Source organism: Anopheles funestus, chromosome 2RL (genome assembly GCF_943734845.2).
Source record: "Anopheles funestus chromosome 2RL, idAnoFuneDA-416_04, whole genome shotgun sequence".
Lineage (NCBI taxonomy): Eukaryota > Metazoa > Arthropoda > Insecta > Diptera > Culicidae > Anopheles > Anopheles funestus.
The window spans coordinates 29503703-29525669 of record NC_064598.1 but is presented as its reverse complement, the minus strand read 5'-3'; the positions used below and the strand labels follow the sequence as shown (position 1 = coordinate 29525669).

The following is a 21967-nucleotide window of genomic DNA, read 5'->3' as shown; positions in this document are numbered from 1 at the left end:
TGAATGTGGTTTGATTATTTTTGTAATTTGTTTTTGTTTTCGTCCATTTCAACAGCGTGAAGTACGCACTTCGGAATTGATGCTGGTGAACAAACTTTTTAAGGCAGACATAACACAAGAGATCGAAGAAATGCAAGAGCATCTTCGAGAGGCCGAAATTCTCGCTTTGCCCTCGAAGGACGGTGCAGAGGACGTGATATGTGTTTCATCATCCGATGAAGAGAAACCTAAATGCAAAGAAGGTTCCTCCACGCCGCACCAAAGCGATTCACCGATTCTACCACTAACGCTGCCAGAAGTTCCCGGTAACGGTATGAGTTCAGGCAGTTCACGTAGACCGGATTTGTGCAGTGACGCTACCTATACATCTGACTCGTCCGTTTGCGTAAATGGACCACCAAATGTGAATGCCAGTGTAACAGAAACGGTACGATCAAGCACATTGGTGTGTCAGTCTTTATCGACTAGCGAAACATCTGTTCAGAGCACATTCCAAAAGACCAATAGCTCTACCACCGTCATGCATTCTACGGGGCAGATACAGTCTACAGTTGTTAAGCAAGAAACAGTTAATTTCAATCGAAATAACACCTGCGTGCGCACCCCTTGGAGTGATGTGTTCAAAAAGAATGCCCAGACAGTGGCGAATAGTTACGACGATATTGAAAGTGAAATCACACCAAGCTTCATCATGAAGAAGACGGACGGTGGGAGCGTGAATGAAGAGAAAAAGCGTGACAATACAACTAACCCGCTTCACGGTACATCATCAGCAATGGTAACATCAACAGCTCCACCAACGTTGCGCTATTTCAATCAGGTACACTTACCATCGGAGCAAAAGAATTGTATAGCAGAGAATACGAGGGCTGATAACAATCAGCTGCAATCGTCATGTGAAACTGGTTCATCCATTGTAACAGCTCAACTCACCTCCACAAAGCATTCGGTGGATCAGAACGATTCGGCTTATGATGAGTGGATGTGTTTCCCAAAGGATCTTACCTACTTCACCGGTAGCAGCGACGGGAATGGCACGAATGAAGTAGACAGTGGAAGTGTCCGGATAGGATGTAACAATACTATTCCTAATCTTAACATCGATCCGTCAGGAAGAAGAAAAACAACAGAAGAAGAAATCCACGAAATTTTTCACTCGAACGATTCCAAGAGTGTTGATAAACAGTTAGAACAGTTGTTCAACGCAACTGCAGACGACAAACCATCGTGTGCAGCGTCTCGGGTCGATTCTCCGTTAACCGAATTCTTGAATAACCATCAGCGAAGCACAGCAGCAACTGGTAGTGCCGAAGTTTGTGGAGGCTCTTCGACGAAAAGTGTCGAAACGCGGTTAGACGCATTGTTCGGTGGTTGTGAAAGTCTATCACGCCATGGTGGTGGTAGTGGTTCCACTGCTGCCGAACCAAGAGCATCTGGGATGAGCGAGAAAGCGGAAGATATGATAGCATCTCGTCACTGGTCCGCTTCCGTGTTTCAATCATCACAAGAAGAAGAGGAATCGACCTCCGATTCATTCTTGCACAAAACATCGGCTAGCAGCTTCGACGTTCTTCAACAGCAGCATTCATCTAGCGGTGGAACACAGAAACGACACTGGACGGGTGCAGTTACGAGCGGTGGCAGTTCAGCGGGCATTGGCACAACTGGTGGGATTTTGTATTCCAATGAATCGTCGGAAAATGAATCGATAAGTCCTAATAAGCGGCAGTGTATGTCACTTGGTCGCAACGATAAACAGCTCGACGATAGCAGCAGAGCTAATGTGAAAGGTGATGACCATCGATGGTTGATGGAGTGTACCGGAAACAGTGAACCGCCCAGCACAGCAAGTTCCCAAATGCAGCCAATGGGAACGGTCAGCTCAAACGGTTCGATACAGAAACCCGTTCAAGGTAACGATCACATACTTGTAAACAATGGTAGTAACAACAGTATTGGTAGCACCGACATCCATATTGGATGTGGCTCAATAGTATCTAGTGTCGGTACCGGTGGTGGTGGTGGTGTTGGTGATTGTAGAGGAATTAGTTCTGGTGGGGTTATAATTGGTAACTGTCGAAATGGTGCCAACGGCAATCCGCTGGTCGGTCAGGTGGATGGTGACGATGACGGGCTGTCGACAGCAACTAACATTATCATGCTGGGTAGAATGAGCAACAATAACAATCACAGTAATAACAATAACAACATCAACCATCACCATGATCATCATCATCATCACGGAGTGTCCAAACGAACGTCGTGGAACGGTGATATCTTGCTGGCATCCGCTACGGCAGAAGATGTTGATCACCATCATGGAAGTGTGCTAGATATGCTAGAAACTAATCTTAGCCTAAGCCTAAACAATCTTAACAGCATCTGTAGCTCGGGCATACTGGACAATGGGGGAGATTCTAGTGAAACGGACCCATTGCCCCATCACCATTCCCATCATGGGCAGCAACAAGAGGAACAACTGCATCATCATCATCATCAGCAGCAGCAGCATCTTTTGCATCCTAATCACATATCGCACAATCACATTTCCCATAGTTTGCCTCATCATCACAGCCACAACCATCATCCGCACCATCATATGCATCCGGTAGTGGACGGAGCATCATCTGCCCCCGGTGCAGTGGTTGGTGTTGGACGTAAAGGAAATAAGAATTGTTTCAACGAAGCAAATGATCTGATGCATGGTGGTGGCTCAAACACCGGTCCTATTCCGGGCGACGATGCAACTAATAATCTTATTCTCTGTGGTGGTGATGGTGTTGGTGGTGGTAGTAGTAGCACCCGTCTTAGTAGTAACAATGATCACAATAAAATCAACTATCTCGATCGTGATCTTCTAGGCTTGGACCCATCTGAACATCACGCATCGCATCAGCATCACGGTATTGATGAAAGCAGTAGAACGCCAGTAATCAATTCCGTGCATAGCCATCACCATCAGCATAATAGTGGCGCGGGAGCTGTAATGAATGAACCGATCACGATAGGAGGTAAAGATTCACTCCACATGCCAACGGGCATGATGGGAGAGGAAGAACCATCCTTCCATGAACATCACCAACAACAACAGCAGGAACAACAGCAGCAACAGCAGCAACAGCAACATCATCACCAACACCATCATCATCTTCATCATGCACAACACCATCAGCAAACAATCCATGATCTTCACCAGTTTAACCATATCTCGTTCGATACGATGGGTATGCCAAACTTTGAGGAAGACATCAACCGACAGGTGCAGAATGCGATCGATAGTATCTTGAATCTGCAAAGCAACGAAACGGACGGTTCCTTACACTACTCGCTCGATCATTCCTTCCTGCCCGATAGTCCGCTATCGGGTGGACTAGGAAACTCGGTCAATCCATCACTTTTGGGTGCGATTCACCATCAGCACCCAGAAGCGCCGGTCTCGAACCATCATCCGGTGACGCACCCACAGTCGCACCCACGTCAACAAGCGTCATCAATGCCGGCCGTCCAGCAGCACGTGGGCATGAAACGAAAGTATCCCACTGACTGTCCATCGCCCATGGTTGGTGTATCGCCGGACGATGGTAGTCCGATGGGCCCGGGTAGCAGTGGCAGTAGCAACAGCAATAACAGCACCATCAGTAGCCTGAGTAGCAGCACCACCGGGAGCACGCTCAGCGGTACGGTAAGCTCCGGAAGTAGCAGCACCAGTGGTAGTTTGCTCGGTGTGACGAATCATCACTTCGGTGTGAACGCATCCGATGGAGATCCGCTGAAGACGATCATAAAATCTTGACAACTTTCCATCGCAAGCTAAATGATCGCGGATATGTGACAGCTGATAATCTCATTTGTGAAGTGTACCGATCACAACATATTTTCCACAATGTGTCGCCTCTGGACAATGGAGCAACGGATTTTTGGGTGCGTTTCATCCCTTTGTTTTACTCTTCTATATACTGCTTTTCCCGAAACAACGTGTTATTTGCAGTGAAAACACAACACTAATAGTATAGCAATGAGTCGAAATTTTAAATGCTATAACAGATCAAAACTATTCATCCATAGTCTAAAGAATTTAAGTCATGGATTGGTGCTTTTGAGATCGGCAGAACAACAAAACCAATCGTTTATGTTCAGCTTCACAGTGCTTCGTGGAATTTGAAACAAACAAAACGATAGAACAAACGTGTACAGTACGCAAATTTATTGTATAGTATTTTCATTAGCTTCGTGGAAGAATTGTGTAACACATTTTAGTTCAATTATTACGAACAGTTCGGTCTTTTTGTTTTTACCGCGGATGTTCACTTGTATCCATTATTTTATTTGCACCCGTACCTGATTTCTACTGAGGGAATCACGCTCCAACATAAACCCCGACCAGTAAGATCTCAAATCGAAAAGAGTGTTACAATGAACCAGGATAACAACTGCCAAGGAATAACCAAAATGGTGCACGAGCGATAAAAAAAAATGGAAAATGTAAAGCTGAGAGCAGAGGGTTACACTTTTAGCATACAACCGATCAGAAGCGCAGAAGTGAATGAACAACCAAAACAAACAGGAAATCGATCGGAAAAATGTATGTAAGCAAAGCGGATGGGTGGGACTGCACACGGACGGACGGTTATTTGCGAATATACGCGATCAGTTGATCATTAACACGAGCGAAGCAGTAAATAAAGTGCAGCGCTAATAAGAAGGCACTTGGGCGTGGCGTTTACGATAATATTGACTTAAGATGTAATTTAGCTAAGGTGAAATGATTGATCATATAAACTAGTACTTCTTAGCATACATTTAAAACAAAACGAAAAAAAAACATATGTACATAAGCTCTCCCGCCAGATCGAGCCACAGGAGCACAGAATGACGGATATCGAACACCTTATTCTTGTAGTGTGATGTTTCAGTAGCTTGAACATTAATGGATTAATTGATTGAATGTATTGCAAAGATGGTGTAACAACAAAAAAGGGAAGGGAACGTTCCGTGAGTGAGACTCAAACATTCAAGTTGGACAGCATGTTTTAATTTTTGTGAAGAGGCACGAACAACAGTTTATGTTTCCACTTGGCCAACACCATCCCATAAAAAGGCAAAAGTGGCACTGTCGGGCATTGAACTGAAACTGGAATGTTTTTTTATCTAGACGTATTTGGGAGAACTACTTTTTAAACAAGACAAAGTATCTTAAATTTTTAAACAAACCGTAGAGAAACGGTAATTGCTATGGCTATCGGTTTTTTATTAACAAAATAAAAAAAAAGAAAATTTTCTTTTTAAACAACAAACGAGAGTGGTTACACACACTGGACACAATAATCAAAATCAATAATATAACGGACCAGCCTCTCGATACAAGCACTAGCAAATCAGCCGGTTCCGGAGTAATGAAGAATTTACAAACCATGAACATAATATAACAAGAGACAAACGTTAGAAGCTACCGGAAAGAGAGAAAGAGAAGCTAGTTGTAAAACTATATATCTATATATATATATATACATAAATATATATTGAAGAGAATATCCTTGAAATGGGTGCTTTTCATTCTCGAAAAGTCTCGATAACTGGGTGCTTACGAACGAAACAAGCGTTACCGGAGGCAACGCTTCCGAAACATTGTAAGCCAAAAACCAAACAATAAAACTGGTACAGATTGCATCAAACAACCTTCAGCTGTTTGCGGTTAAATATGGTGAAATATTGTTTAGCGAAAAAGAAAAAGTCTCGCCCATTATGAAACAATGACGCGTTATTCGTGCCGAATCGGGATGTGTGCCCTTTTGTTGAATAGTTTTCGATCAAAAGTTTGTGACAAATTCTCTAATTTATGTTTGCTTTAAGGAGCGAAATGCGAATGTTCTTAGCAATACACCAAACACCAGCGATTGTCCGGAATGATGAGCCTACGCAAATAGGCGTAATATTACAAAGAGATTGTGTTTGAATAGAAACCGAAAATTCAAACAAACTTGAAGATTGTTTTTTTTCCAAAACGTTTCAGCAATTGTTCGAAATGTAGTAAGGAATAGCTTGTTTAGTAAAGAAATGTGGTAAGGCAAATATTTGTAAAAAAAAAAAAACGAATGAATGAAACAGTAAAGCTAGTAAAAAGGTAACGTTGTGTCCCGTAAATGAATGTTTGCAAAAGGATCGTGCGTAGCGTAGATTCGACGGACGGACTCATAGACAGACAGACACAAACACACCACAAGCATTAATTTCTAAGTAGGTAATTCGGTTTTTGCCTCTTCTGTTTGCTCATCAATTAGTTTCAAACTTAACTTAAATTAATATTTATAAACACGAGGTGGGAAACTAATGTAACGAAAGACAAAGCAACATGAGTGAAAAGGAGCGGGGATGCCCAGTTATATGAAAGCGCTAAAGCAAACCAAGTTGGATAGTATCGAGCAAATACAAATGTGGAGGTGGCAGAACGCGTGTGAGAATATCAATAATAAAGCAACGAGGATCAATTTCGAACACTGCAGTAGTGTAACAACAGTGAGACAACGCAAACCCCCCCGAATGCCAAGAAACATATAGGAAACAGTCACTAGATTTTGGGTGTCCAGTGATGTTTCCTGCGGTGCGCCACGTTCAAAGTCACCGTACGTCACTTGAAGTTTAATGAGCGTTAGAACCATTTATTAGTAGACGTCGGAATTGTCGGCATTTTTGGCAACTGTAAAAACTGTGGTTCGTTTTCTTTTCGTTTTGTATTGTAAGAAAGAGAGAGAGAGAGAGAGTGAACCGTTCTTTAGTTGTTCCCTCAGAGGTGATGAATTTGACGTTTTTTTTTTAAAGAAGAAAAGTAAAAGAATCACTTAACGTACCATAATACGTTTTTTCTTATACTACGCGATAAGGTGAATGATTTGTATAAAAAAAAGCATTAAATAATAAAAATACGACAATGTAGACACTTTGTTAAGGAACTCCAAAAATCCCTCCCAGTCCTCCCTCTTTCCACCCAGTCGTATGCTTAGAATGAGGGCGTCATAATGGCCCAATAATTATCTATTCCCTTCCTTCCGATTTGCTCATAGGAGAATTCGTTTCGTTCAATCCCCACGTTGCTCATAGTGTAACTTCGATTTGATTACGGTTTTTTGGATGGGATAAGATCAAACGAAACGAGTATCCCTGGGGGAGAAGGGTACACCTGTGGGAACATCACCCCAGAGGCCCGGGAAGTTGCAGGTTAGCAGTTCTCTCCGTAAAAGAATGACGCAGACGAAAGGTTACACACTAATTAACGAATCAATAAAACATAGTAATATCAGTATGCAGAGGCGCTAAATGCATTGTACAGAGAGCACCCCATAGGCATAACGAGGTAAAGCGGCAAATGGGCCAGATAAACGGAACACAAGGACACAGGACATGTTTAAAAAGAAATGAAAAAATAATCTATCAAAATACAATAAAAAGCAGATGATTTTTATTGAATACAGTAGCGGTGATGTGGTATGTTTTATTACATTTCATCTATTGTTTTCGAAATATCTTTATCTTATCGTTTTACAACGATATGTTTTTATAAATCAAGAAAAGAAATTACCACCGAATTCTAGGTATCCTTAGCGCAAACGATTCATCTTGATTCATGACCCAATGGTAGCTTGCGAAAAAAGAACAGCTATACGATTTACTAGAATGGCGGCTTGACGATAAAAACCGTGTTCTACCTCCTCCGTGGATGCTCTTTTGATGTCGAAGTTTTTACCAATCGCTTGCGGCGCAACATCCTCTGAAAACCTGTTTCATTTTTTAAAATAACAAGAGAGCATCCCACTAGAGATGAGAATAACAACTCTTTTTAGTGAATGAACTCAGAATGAATGAGTCGTTCTAAGGAGTCAGCTCGTTTAACCATTCATTTCGCAGTCATAAAAAAACCCGGCATAAATCTCCTAAGGCCTTAGGAAGATTTATTGACAAAATTTTAAAAATGGATTTTTTTTAATGCCAATTGGTTCAAATAAGTTTATTTTCACTCCAATAATGTTTTAAGTTAAAAAAAAATAAAAAATCAGAAAAATAAAAACAAAATATAAAAATTTGAAAATTTCAAAAGGTTCATTTTTGCATCAAGTTTTGCCTATAACTCTGTCAGTATCCAACGGATCGCCAATCTTTAACCTGTGGTCGGTAGATGGCACCAATGGCTACATTTTCTTCTTGGACGGCCATGCCCTCAGATGTCTGTGCCAGAAGTTATTCGAGAAACCACGTTCCTTACCCTGTTTGAGAAAATGTAAAATTTTCCTCATTTTTCAGCATTGTAGCAAAATTGAAAAATGTGGTATATTTTAATGGGAATTTGTTGCAATAAGTTTCTTTTCACTTAAATAGTGTTTTAAATTAAAAAAAGAATAAAAAATCAGAAAAAAATTTTAAAAAAATTTTCAACTCGAAAACTTGAAAAATGTGGTATATTTTAATGGGAATTTGTTGCAATAAGTTTCTTTTCACTTAAATAGTGTTTTAAATTAAAAAAAGAATAAAAAATCAGAAAAAAATTTTAAAAAAATTTTCAACTCGAAAACCCCTTACGTTTTTTTGAGAAATTTTGCAAAAAAATTAAGTTGATTTATTTTAATGCCAATCGGTTGCAATGTGTTTCTTTTCACTCAAGTAATGCTTTAAATAAAAAAAGAGTAAAAAATAATCAAAAAATAAAAAATGATAAAATAAATATAATAAATGATAAAAAATGATAAAATGTAAAATTTTCCTCATTTTTGAGCAACGTAGCAAAAATTTGAAATGTGATATATTATAATGCAAATTTGTTGCAATAAGTTTCTTTTCACTCAAATAATGCTTTAAATTAAAAAAAAGAATAAAAAATCGGAAAAAAATTTACAAAAAATTTTCAACTCGAAAATTTCATAAGGCTTACCCCTTACGTTTTTTTGAGAAATTTTGCAAAAAAAATTAAATTGATTTATTTTAATGCCAATCGGTTGCAATGTGTTTCTTTTCACTCAAGTAATTCTTTAAATAAAAAAATGAGTGAAAAATAATCAAAAACTAAAAAAAAAACAAAAAAATAAAAATTTACTAAAGCTCATTTTTGCACCAAGTTTTTCCTATAACTCGGTCGGTATCCAACGGATCGCCAATCTTTAACCTGTGGTCGATAGATGGCACCAATGGCTACATTTTCTTCTTGGACGGCCATGCCCCCAGATGTCTGTGCCAGAAGTTATTCGAGGAACCAAGTTCCTTACCCTGTTTGAGAAAATGTACAATTTTCCTCATTTTCGCACCAAGTTTTGCCTATAAGTCGGTCGGTATCCAACGGATCGCCAATCCTTAACCTGTGGTCGATAGATGGCACCAATGGCTACATTTTCTTCTCGGACGGCCATGCCCTCAGATGTCTGTGCCAGAAGTTATTCGAGGAACCAAGTTCCTTACCCTGTTTGAGAAAATGTAAAATTTTCCTCATTTTTCTGCAATTCAGCAAAATTTTTAAATGTGATATATTTTAATGCGAATTTGGTGCAATAAGTTTCGTTTCACTCAAATAATGCTTTAAATTAAAAAATGAATAAAAAGTCAGAAAAAAATTTCAAAACAATTTTTCACTCGAAAATTTCATAAGGCTTACCCCTTACGTTTTTTTTAGAAAATTTAAAAAAAATGAAATTGATTTATTTTAATGCCAATTGACTAAAAAACGTTTGTTTTCACTCAAATAATGCTTTAAATAAAAAACAGAATAAAAAATTATAAAAAAATAGAAAAATTAGAAAAATTAGAAAATTTCATAAAGGTCCTTCTTGCGCCAAGCTATAACTCAGTCGGTATCCAACGGATCGCCAATCTTTAACCTGTGGTCGATAGATGGCACCAATGGCTACATTTTCTTTTCGGACGGCCATGCCCTCAGATGTCTGTGCCAGAAGTTATTCGAGGAACCAAGTTCCTTACCCTGTTTGAGAAAATGTAAAATTTTCCTCATTTTTCTACAATTCAGCAAAATTTTTAAATGTGATATATTTTAATGCGAATTTGTTGCAATAAGTTTCTTTTCACTCAAATAATGCTTTAAATTAAAAAAAGAATAAAAATCAGAAAAAAATTTCAAAAAATTTTTTCACTCGAAAGTTTCATAAGGCTTACCCCTTACGTTTTTTTGAGAAATTTTACAAAAAAATGAAATTGATTTATTTTAATGCCAATTGGCTAAAAAACGTTTGTTTTCACTCAAATAATGCTTTAAACAAAAAACAGAATAAAAAATTATAAAAAAATAGAAAAATTAGAAAAATTAGAAAATTTCATAAAGGTCCTTCTTGCGCCAAGTTTTAGCTATAAATCGGTCGGTATCCAACGGATCGCCAATCTTTAACCTGTGGTCGATAGATGGCACCAATGGCTACATTTTCTTCTTGGACGGCCATGCCCTTAGATGTCTGTGCCAGAAGTTATTCGAGGAACCAAGTTCCTTACCCTGTTTGAGAAAATGTAAAATATTCCTCATTTTTGAGCAACGTAGCAAAAATTTGAAATGTGATATATTATAATGCAAATTTGTTGCAATAAGTTTCTTTTCACTCAAATAATGCTTTAAATTAAAAAAAGAATAAAAAATCGGAAAAAAATTTACAAAAAATTTTCAACTCGAAAATTTCATAAGGCTTACCCCTTACGTTTTTTTGAGAAATTTTGCAACAAAATTAAATTGATTTATTTTAATGCCAATCGGTTGCAATGTGTTTCCTTTCACTCAAATAATGCTTTAAATAAAAAAAGAGTGAAAAATAATCAAAAAATAAAAAAAATCAAAAAAATAAAAATTTGCTAAGGCTCATTTTTGCACCAAGTTTTGCCTATAACTCGGTCGGTATCCAACGGATCGCCAATCTTTAACCTGTGGTCGATAGATGGCACCAATGGCTACATTTTCTTCTTGGACGGCCATGCCCTACAGATATCCGTGCCAGAAGTTATTCGAGGAACCAAGTTCCATACCCTGTTTGAGAAAATGTAAAATTTTCTTCATTTTTGCACCAAGTTTTTCCTATAACTCGGTCGGTATCCAACGGATCGCCAATCTTTAACCTGTGGTCGATAGATGGCACCAATGGCTACATTTTCTTCTTGGACGGCCATGCCCTCAGATGTCTGTGCCAGAAGTTGTTCGAGGAACCAAGTTCCTTACCCTGTTTGAGAAAATGTAAAATTTTCCTTTTTTTTGCACCAAATTTTGCCTATAAGTCGGTCGGTATCCAACGGATCGCCAATCCTTAACCTGTGGTCGATAGATGGCACCAATGGCTACATTTTCTTCTCGGACGGCCATGCCCTCAGATGTCTGTGCCAGAAGTTATTCGAGGAACCAAGTTCCTTACCCTGTTTGAGAAAATGTAAAATTTTCCTCATTTTTCTGCAATTCAGCAAAATTTTTAAATGTGATATATTTTAATGCGAATTTGGTGCAATAAGTTTCGTTTCACTCAAATAATGCTTTAAATTAAAAAATGAATAAAAAGTCAGAAAAAAATTTCAAAACAATTTTTCACTCGAAAATTTCATAAGGCTTACCCCTTACGTTTGTTTTAGAAAATTTAAAAAAAATGAAATTGATTTATTTTAATGCCAATTGACTAAAAAACGTTTGTTTTCACTCAAATAATGCTTTAAATAAAAAACAGAATAAAAAATTATAAAAAAATAGAAAAGTTAGAAAAATTAGAAAATTTCATAAAGGTCCTTCTTGCGCCAAGCTATAACTCAGTCGGTATCCAACGGATCGCCAATCTTTAACCTGTGGTCGATAGATGGCACCAATGGCTACATTTTCTTTTCGGACGGCCATGCCCTCAGATGTCTGTGCCAGAAGTTATTCGAGGAACCAAGTTCCTTACCCTGTTTGAGAAAATGTAAAATTTTCCTCATTTTTCTACAATTCAGCAAAATTTTTAAATGTGATATATTTTAATGCGAATTTGTTGCAATAAGTTTCTTTTCACTCAAATAATGCTTTAAATTAAAAAAAGAATAAAAATCAGAAAAAAATTTCAAAAAATTTTTTCACTCGAAAATTTCATAAGGCTTACCCCTTACGTTTTTTTGAGAAATTTTACAAAAAAATGAAATTGATTTATTTTAATGCCAATTGGCTAAAAAACGTTTGTTTTCACTCAAATAATGCTTTAAACAAAAAACAGAATAAAAAATTATAAAAAAATAGAAAAATTAGAAAAATTAGAAAATTTCATAAAGGTCCTTCTTGCGCCAAGTTTTAGCTATAAGTCAGTCGGTATCCAACGGATCGCCAATCTTTAACCTGTGGTCGATAGATGGCACCAATGGCTACATTTTCTTCTTGGACGGCCATGCCCTTAGATGTCTGTGCCAGAAGTTATTCGAGGAACCAAGTTCCTTACCCTGTTTGAGAAAATGTAAAATATTCCTCATTTTTGAGCAACGTAGCAAAAATTTGAAATGTGATATATTATAATGCAAATTTGTTGCAATAAGTTTCTTTTCACTCAAATAATGCTTTAAATTAAAAAAAGAATAAAAAATCGGAAAAAAATTTACAAAAAATTTTCAACTCGAAAATTTCATAAGGCTTACCCCTTACGTTTTTTTGAGAAATTTTGCAAAAAAATTAAATTGATTTATTTTAATGCCAATCGGTTGCAATGTGTTTCCTTTCACTCAAATAATGCTTTAAATAAAAAAAGAGTGAAAAATAATCAAAAAATAAAAAAAATCAAAAAAATAAAAATTTGCTAAGGCTCATTTTTGCACCAAGTTTTGCCTATAACTCGGTCGGTATCCAACGGATCGCCAATCTTTAACCTGTGGTCGATAGATGGCACCAATGGCTACATTTTCTTCTTGGACGGCCATGCCCTACAGATATCCGTGCCAGAAGTTATTCGAGGAACCAAGTTCCATACCCTGTTTGAGAAAATGTAAAATTTTCTTCATTTTTGCACCAAGTTTTTCCTATAACTCGGTCGGTATCCAACGGATCGCCAATCTTTAACCTGTGGTCGATAGATGGCACCAATGGCTACATTTTCTTCTTGGACAGCCATGCCCTTAGATGTCTGTGCCAGAAGTTATTCGAGGACCCAAGTTCCTTACCCTGTTTGAGAAAATGTAAAATATTCTTCATTTTTGAGCAACGTAGCAAAAATTTGAAATGTGATATATTATAATGCAAATTTGTTGCAATAAGTTTCTTTTCACTCAAATAATGCTTTAAATTAAAAAAATAATAAAAAATCGGAAAAAAAATTTCAACTCGAAAATTTCATAAGGCTCACCCCTTACGTTTTTTTGAGAAATTTTGCAAAAAAAAATAAGTTGATTTATTTTAATGCCAATCGGTTGCAATGTGTTTCTTTTCACTCAAGTAATGCTTTAAATAAAAAAAGAGTAAAAAATAATCAAAAAATAAAAAAAATCAAAAAAATAAAAATTTACTAAAGCTCATTTTTGCACCAAGTTTTGCCTATAACTCGGTCGGTATCCAACGGATCGCCAATCTTTAACCTGTGGTCGATAGATGGCACCAATGGCTACATTTTCTTCTTGGACGGCCATGCCCTACAGATATCCGTGCCAGAAGTTATTCGAGGAACCAAGTTCCATACCCTGTTTGAGAAAATGTAAAATTTTCTTCATTTTTGCACCAAGTTTTTCCTATAACTCGGTCGGTATCCAACGGATCGCCAATCTTTAACCTGTGGTCGATAGATGTCACCAATGGCTACATTTTCTTCTTGGACAGCCATGCCCTTAGATGTCTGTGCCAGAAGTTATTCGAGGACCCAAGTTCCTTACCCTGTTTGAGAAAATGTAAAATATTCCTCATTTTTGAGCAACGTAGCAAAAATTTGAAATGTGATATATTATAATGCGAATTTGTTGCAATAAGTTTCTTTTCACTCAAATAATACTTTAAATTAAAAAAAGAATAAAAAATCGGAAAAAAATTTACAAAAAATTTTCAACTCGAAAATTTCATAAGGCTTACCCCTTACGTTTTTTTGAGAAATTTTGCAAAAAAATTAAGTTGATTTATTTTAATGCCAATCGGTTGCAATGTGTTTCTTTTCACTCAAGTAACGCTTTAAATAAAAAAAGAGTGAAAAATAATCAAAAAATAAAAAAAATCAAAAAAATAAAAATTTGCTAAGGCTCATTTTTGCACCAAGTTTTGCCTATAACTCGGTCGGTATCCAACGGATCGCCAATCTTTAACCTGTGGTCGATAGATGGCACCAATGGCTACATTTTCTTCTTGGACGGCCATGCCCCCAGATGTCTGTGCCAGAAGTTATTCGAGGAACCAAGTTCCTTACCCTGTTTGAGAAAATGTACAATTTTCCTCATTTTCGCACCCAGTTTTGCCTATAAGTCGGTCGGTATCCAACGGATCGCCAATCCTTAACCTGTGGTCGATAGATGGCACCAATGGCTACATTTTCTTCTCGGACGGCCATGCCCTCAGATGTCTGTGCCAGAAGTTATTCGAGGAACCAAGTTCCTTACCCTGTTTGAGAAAATGTAAAATTTTCCTCATTTTTCTGCAATTCAGCAAAATTTTTAAATGTGATATATTTTAATGCGAATTTGGTGCAATAAGTTTCGTTTCACTCAAATAATGCTTTAAATTAAAAAATGAATAAAAAGTCAGAAAAAAATTTCAAAACAATTTTTCACTCGAAAATTTCATAAGGCTTACCCCTTACGTTTTTTTAGAAAATTTAAAAAAAATGAAATTGATTTATTTTAATGCCAATTGACTAAAAAACGTTTGTTTTCACTCAAATAATGCTTTAAATAAAAAACAGAATAAAAAATTATAAAAAAATAGAAAAATTAGAAAAATTAGAAAATTTCATAAAGGTCCTTCTTGCGCCAAGCTATAACTCAGTCGGTATCCAACGGATCGCCAATCTTTAACCTGTGGTCGATAGATGGCACCAATGGCTACATTTTCTTTTCGGACGGCCATGCCCTCAGATGTCTGTGCCAGAAGTTATTCGAGGAACCAAGTTCCTTACCCTGTTTGAGAAAATGTAAAATTTTCCTCATTTTTCTACAATTCAGCAAAATTTTTAAATGTGATATATTTTAATGCGAATTTGTTGCAATAAGTTTCTTTTCACTCAAATAATGCTTTAAATTAAAAAAAGAATAAAAATCAGAAAAAAATTTCAAAAAATTTTTTCACTCGAAAATTTCATAAGGCTTACCCCTTACGTTTTTTTGAGAAATTTTACAAAAAAATGAAATTGATTTATTTTAATGCCAATTGGCTAAAAAACGTTTGTTTTCACTCAAATAATGCTTTAAACAAAAAACAGAATAAAAAATTATAAAAAAATAGAAAAATTAGAAAAATTAGAAAATTTCATAAAGGTCCTTCTTGCGCCAAGTTTTAGCTATAAATCGGTCGGTATCCAACGGATCGCCAATCTTTAACCTGTGGTCGATAGATGGCACCAATGGCTACATTTTCTTCTTGGACGGCCATGCCCTTAGATGTCTGTGCCAGAAGTTATTCGAGGAACCAAGTTCCTTACCCTGTTTGAGAAAATGTAAAATATTCCTCATTTTTGAGCAACGTAGCAAAAATTTGAAATGTGATATATTATAATGCAAATTTGTTGCAATAAGTTTCTTTTCACTCAAATAATGCTTTAAATTAAAAAAAGAATAAAAAATCGGAAAAAAATTTACAAAAAATTTTCAACTCGAAAATTTCATAAGGCTTACCCCTTACGTTTTTTTGAGAAATTTTGCAACAAAATTAAATTGATTTATTTTAATGCCAATCGGTTGCAATGTGTTTCCTTTCACTCAAATAATGCTTTAAATAAAAAAAGAGTGAAAAATAATCAAAAAATAAAAAAAATCAAAAAAATAAAAATTTGCTAAGGCTCATTTTTGCACCAAGTTTTGCCTATAACTCGGTCGGTATCCAACGGATCGCCAATCTTTAACCTGTGGTCGATAGATGGCACCAATGGCTACATTTTCTTCTTGGACGGCCATGCCCTACAGATATCCGTGCCAGAAGTTATTCGAGGAACCAAGTTCCATACCCTGTTTGAGAAAATGTAAAATTTTCTTCATTTTTGCACCAAGTTTTTCCTATAACTCGGTCGGTATCCAACGGATCGCCAATCTTTAACCTGTGGTCGATAGATGGCACCAATGGCTACATTTTCTTCTTGGACGGCCATGCCCTCAGATGTCTGTGCCAGAAGTTGTTCGAGGAACCAAGTTCCTTACCCTGTTTGAGAAAATGTAAAATTTTCCTTTTTTTTGCACCAAATTTTGCCTATAAGTCGGTCGGTATCCAACGGATCGCCAATCCTTAACCTGTGGTCGATAGATGGCACCAATGGCTACATTTTCTTCTCGGACGGCCATGCCCTCAGATGTCTGTGCCAGAAGTTATTCGAGGAACCAAGTTCCTTACCCTGTTTGAGAAAATGTAAAATTTTCCTCATTTTTCTGCAATTCAGCAAAATTTTTAAATGTGATATATTTTAATGCGAATTTGGTGCAATAAGTTTCGTTTCACTCAAATAATGCTTTAAATTAAAAAATGAATAAAAAGTCAGAAAAAAATTTCAAAACAATTTTTCACTCGAAAATTTCATAAGGCTTACCCCTTACGTTTGTTTTAGAAAATTTAAAAAAAATGAAATTGATTTATTTTAATGCCAATTGACTAAAAAACGTTTGTTTTCACTCAAATAATGCTTTAAATAAAAAACAGAATAAAAAATTATAAAAAAATAGAAAAATTAGAAAAATTAGAAAATTTCATAAAGGTCCTTCTTGCGCCAAGCTATAACTCAGTCGGTATCCAACGGATCGCCAATCTTTAACCTGTGGTCGATAGATGGCACCAATGGCTACATTTTCTTTTCGGACGGCCATGCCCTCAGATGTCTGTGCCAGAAGTTATTCGAGGAACCAAGTTCCTTACCCTGTTTGAGAAAATGTAAAATTTTCCTCATTTTTCTACAATTCAGCAAAATTTTTAAATGTGATATATTTTAATGCGAATTTGTTGCAATAAGTTTCTTTTCACTCAAATAATGCTTTAAATTAAAAAAAGAATAAAAATCAGAAAAAAATTTCAAAAAATTTTTTCACTCGAAAATTTCATAAGGCTTACCCCTTACGTTTTTTTGAGAAATTTTACAAAAAAATGAAATTGATTTATTTTAATGCCAATTGGCTAAAAAACGTTTGTTTTCACTCAAATAATGCTTTAAACAAAAAACAGAATAAAAAATTATAAAAAAATAGAAAAATTAGAAAAATTAGAAAATTTCATAAAGGTCCTTCTTGCGCCAAGTTTTAGCTATAAGTCAGTCGGTATCCAACGGATCGCCAATCTTTAACCTGTGGTCGATAGATGGCACCAATGGCTACATTTTCTTCTTGGACGGCCATGCCCTTAGATGTCTGTGCCAGAAGTTATTCGAGGAACCAAGTTCCTTACCCTGTTTGAGAAAATGTAAAATATTCCTCATTTTTGAGCAACGTAGCAAAAATTTGAAATGTGATATATTATAATGCAAATTTGTTGCAATAAGTTTCTTTTCACTCAAATAATGCTTTAAATTAAAAAAAGAATAAAAAATCGGAAAAAAATTTACAAAAAATTTTCAACTCGAAAATTTCATAAGGCTTACCCCTTACGTTTTTTTGAGAAATTTTGCAAAAAAATTAAATTGATTTATTTTAATGCCAATCGGTTGCAATGTGTTTCCTTTCACTCAAATAATGCTTTAAATAAAAAAAGAGTGAAAAATAATCAAAAAATAAAAAAAATCAAAAAAATAAAAATTTGCTAAGGCTCATTTTTGCACCAAGTTTTGCCTATAACTCGGTCGGTATCCAACGGATCGCCAATCTTTAACCTGTGGTCGATAGATGGCACCAATGGCTACATTTTCTTCTTGGACGGCCATGCCCTACAGATATCCGTGCCAGAAGTTATTCGAGGAACCAAGTTCCATACCCTGTTTGAGAAAATGTAAAATTTTCTTCATTTTTGCACCAAGTTTTTCCTATAACTCGGTCGGTATCCAACGGATCGCCAATCTTTAACCTGTGGTCGATAGATGGCACCAATGGCTACATTTTCTTCTTGGACAGCCATGCCCTCAGATGTCTGTGCCAGAAGTTATTCGAGGACCCAAGTTCCTTACCCTGTTTGAGAAAATGTAAAATATTCTTCATTTTTGAGCAACGTAGCAAAAATTTGAAATGTGATATATTATAATGCAAATTTGTTGCAATAAGTTTCTTTTCACTCAAATAATGCTTTAAATTAAAAAAATAATAAAAAATCGGAAAAAAAATTTCAACTCGAAAATTTCATAAGGCTTACCCCTTACGTTTTTTTGAGAAATTTTGCAAAAAAAATTAAGTTGATTTATTTTAATGCCAATCGGTTGCAATGTGTTTCTTTTCACTCAAGTAACGCTTTAAATAAAAAAAGAGTGAAAAATAATCAAAAAATAAAAAAAATCAAAAAAATAAAAATTTACTAAGGCTCATTTTTGCACCAAGTTTTGCCTATAACTCGGTCGGTATCCAACGGATCGCCAATCTTTAACCTGTGGTCGATAGATGGCACCAATGGCTACATTTTCTTCTTGGACGGCCATGCCCCCAGATGTCTGTGCCAGAAGTTATTCGAGGAACCAAGTTCCTTACCCTGTTTGAGAAAATGTACAATTTTCCTCATTTTCGCACCAAGTTTTGCCTATAAGTCGGTCGGTATCCAACGGATCGCCAATCCTTAACCTGTGGTCGATAGATGGCACCAATGGCTACATTTTCTTCTCGGACGGCCATGCCCTCAGATGTCTGTGCCAGAAGTTATTCGAGGAACCAAGTTCCTTACCCTGTTTGAGAAAATGTAAAATTTTCCTCATTTTTCTGCAATTCAGCAAAATTTTTAAATGTGATATATTTTAATGCGAATTTGTTGCAATAAGTTTCTTTTCACTCAAATAATGCTTTAAATTAAAAAAAGAATAAAAAATCAGAAAAAAATTTCAAAAAAATTTTCACTCGAAAGTTTCATAAGGCTTACCCCTTACGTTTTTTTGAGAAATTTTACAAAAAAAATGAAATTGATTTATTTTAATGCCAATTGGCTAAAAAACGTTTGTTTTCACTCAAATAAAGCTTTAAATAAAAAACAGAATAAAAAATTATAAAAAATAGAAAAATTAGAAAAATTAGAAAATTTCATAAAGGTCCTTCTTGCGCCAAGCTATAACTCAGTCGGTATCAAACGGATCGCCAATCTTTAACCTGTGGTCGATAGATGGCACCAATGGCTACATTTTCTTCTCGGACGGCCATGCCCTCAGATGTCTGTGCCAGAAGTTGTTCGAGGAACCAAGTTCCTTACCCTGTTTGAGAAAATGTAAAATTTTCCTTTTTTTTGCACCAAATTTTGCCTATAAGTCGGTCGGTATCCAACGGATCGCCTATCCTTAACCTGTGGTCGATAGATGGCACCAATGGCTACATTTTCTTCTTGGACGGCTATGCCCCCAGATGTCTGTGCCAGAAGTTATTCGAGGAACCAAGTTCCTTACCCTGTTTGAGAAAATGTAAAATTTTCCTCATTTTTCTGCAATTCAGCAAAATTTTTAAATGTGATATATTTTAATGCGAATTTGTTGCAATAAGTTTCTTTTCACTCAAATAATGCTTTAAATTAAAAAAAGAATAAAAATCAGAAAAAAATTTCAAAAAATTTTTTCACTCGAAAATTTCATAAGGCTTACCCCTTACGTTTTTTTGAGAAATTTTACAAAAAAATGAAATTGATTTATTTTAATGCCAATTGGCTAAAAAACGTTTGTTTTCACTCAAATAATGCTTTAAACAAAAAACAGAATAAAAAATTATAAAAAATAGAAAAATTAGAAAAATTAGAAAATTTCATAAAGCTCCTTCTTGGGCCAAGTTTTAGCTATAACTAGGTCGGTATCCAACGGATCGCCTATCTTTAACCTGTGGTCGATAGATGGCACCAATGGCTACATTTTCTTCTCGGACGGCCATGCCCCCAGATGTCTGTGCCAGACGTTATTCGAGGAACCAAGTTCCTTACACTGTTTGAGAAAATGTAAAATTTTCCTTTTTTTTGCACCAAATTTTGCCTATAAGTCGGTCGGTATCCAACGGATCGCCAATCTTTAACCTGTGGTCGATAGATGGCACCAATGGCTACATTTTCTTCTCGGACGGCCATGCCCTCAGATGTCTGTGCCAGACGTTATTCGTGGAACCAAGTTCCTTACCCTGTTTGAGAAAATGTAAAATTTTCCTCATTTTTGCACCAAGTTTTGCCTATAAGTCGGTCGGTATCCAACAGATCGCCAATCCTTAACCTGTGGTCGATAGATGGCACCAATGGCTACATTTTCTTCTCGGACGGCCATGCCCCCAGATGTCTGTGCCAGAAGTTATTCGAGGAACCGAGTTCCTTACCCTGTTTGAGAAAATGTAAAATTTTCCTCATTTTTCTGCAATTCAGCAAAATTTTTAAATGTGATATATTTTAATGCGAATTTGGTGCAATAAGTTTCGTTTCACTCAAATAATGCTTTAAATTAAAAAATGAATAAAAAGTCAGAAAAAAATTTCAAAACAATTTTTCACTCGAAAATTTCATAAGGCTTACCCCTTACGTTTTTTTTAGAAAATTTAAAAAAAATGAAATTGATTTATTTTAATGCCAATTGACTAAAAAACGTTTGTTTTCACTCAAATAATGCTTTAAATAAAAAACAGAATAAAAAATTATAAAAAAATAGAAAAATTAGAAAAATTAGAAAATTTCATAAAGGTCCTTCTTGCGCCAAGCTATAACTCAGTCGGTATCCAACGGATCGCCAATCTTTAACCTGTGGTCGATAGATGGCACCAATGGCTACATTTTCTTTTCGGACGGCCATGCCCTCAGATGTCTGTGCCAGAAGTTATTCGAGGAACCAAGTTCCTTACCCTGTTTGAGAAAATGTAAAATTTTCCTCATTTTTCTACAATTCAGCAAAATTTTTAAATGTGATATATTTTAATGCGAATTTGTTGCAATAAGTTTCTTTTCACTCAAATAATGCTTTAAATTAAAAAAAGAATAAAAATTCAGAAAAAAAATTCAAAAAAATTTTTCACTCGAAAATTTCATAAGGCTTACCCCTTACGTTTTTTTGAGAAATTTTACAAAAAAATGAAATTGATTTATTTTAATGCCAATTGGCTAAAAAACGTTTGTTTTCACTCAAATAATGCTTTAAATAAAAAACAGAATAAAAAATTATAAAAAAATAGAAAAATTAGAAAAATTAGAAAATTTTATAAAGGTCCTTCTTGCGCCAAGTTTTAGCTATAACTCGGTCGGTATCCAACGGATCGCCAATCTTTAACCTGTGGTCGATAGATGGCACCAATGGCTACATTTTCTTCTCGGACGGCCATGCCCTCAGATGTCTGTGTCAGAAGTTATTCGAGGAACCAAGTTCCTTACCCTGTTTGAGAAAATGTAAAATTTTCCTCATTTTTCTGCAATTCAGCAAAATTTTTAAATGTGATATATTTTAATGCGAATTTGTTGCAATAAGTTTCTTTTCACTCAAATAATGCTTTAAATTAAAAAATGAATAAAAAATCAGAAAAAAATTTCAAAAAAATTTTTTACTCGAAAATTTCATAAGGCTTACCCCTTACGTTTTTTTGAGAAATTTTACAAAAAAATAAAATTGATTTATTTTAATGCCAATTGGCTAAAAAACGTTTGTTTTCACTCAAATAAAGCTTTAAATAAAAAACAGAATAAAAAATTATAAAAAATAGAAAAATTAGAAAAATTAGAAAATTTCATAAAGGTCCTTCTTGCGCCAAGCTATAACTCAGTCGG

The 21967-nt window shown here is 35.6% G+C and overlaps 1 protein-coding gene across 4 annotated transcripts in view; it reads left to right on the top strand.

The window, feature by feature from the left end:
• The window catches only part of LOC125764252 (serine-rich adhesin for platelets-like), a 41000-nt gene extending 33485 nt beyond the window's left edge, over positions 1–7515 (top strand). For 3 of the 4 annotated variants that reach the window (XM_049428263.1, XM_049428262.1, XM_049428264.1), the window contains one exon: positions 56–7515. In XM_049428263.1, coding sequence (XP_049284220.1) covers positions 56–3793 — 3738 coding nt within the window. In that variant the 3' untranslated portion in view covers positions 3794–7515. The remainder of the gene's footprint in view (positions 1–55) is intronic. The other variant, XM_049428266.1, reaches the window with a different exon arrangement.
• Positions 7516–21967: the final 14452 nt, after the last annotated feature.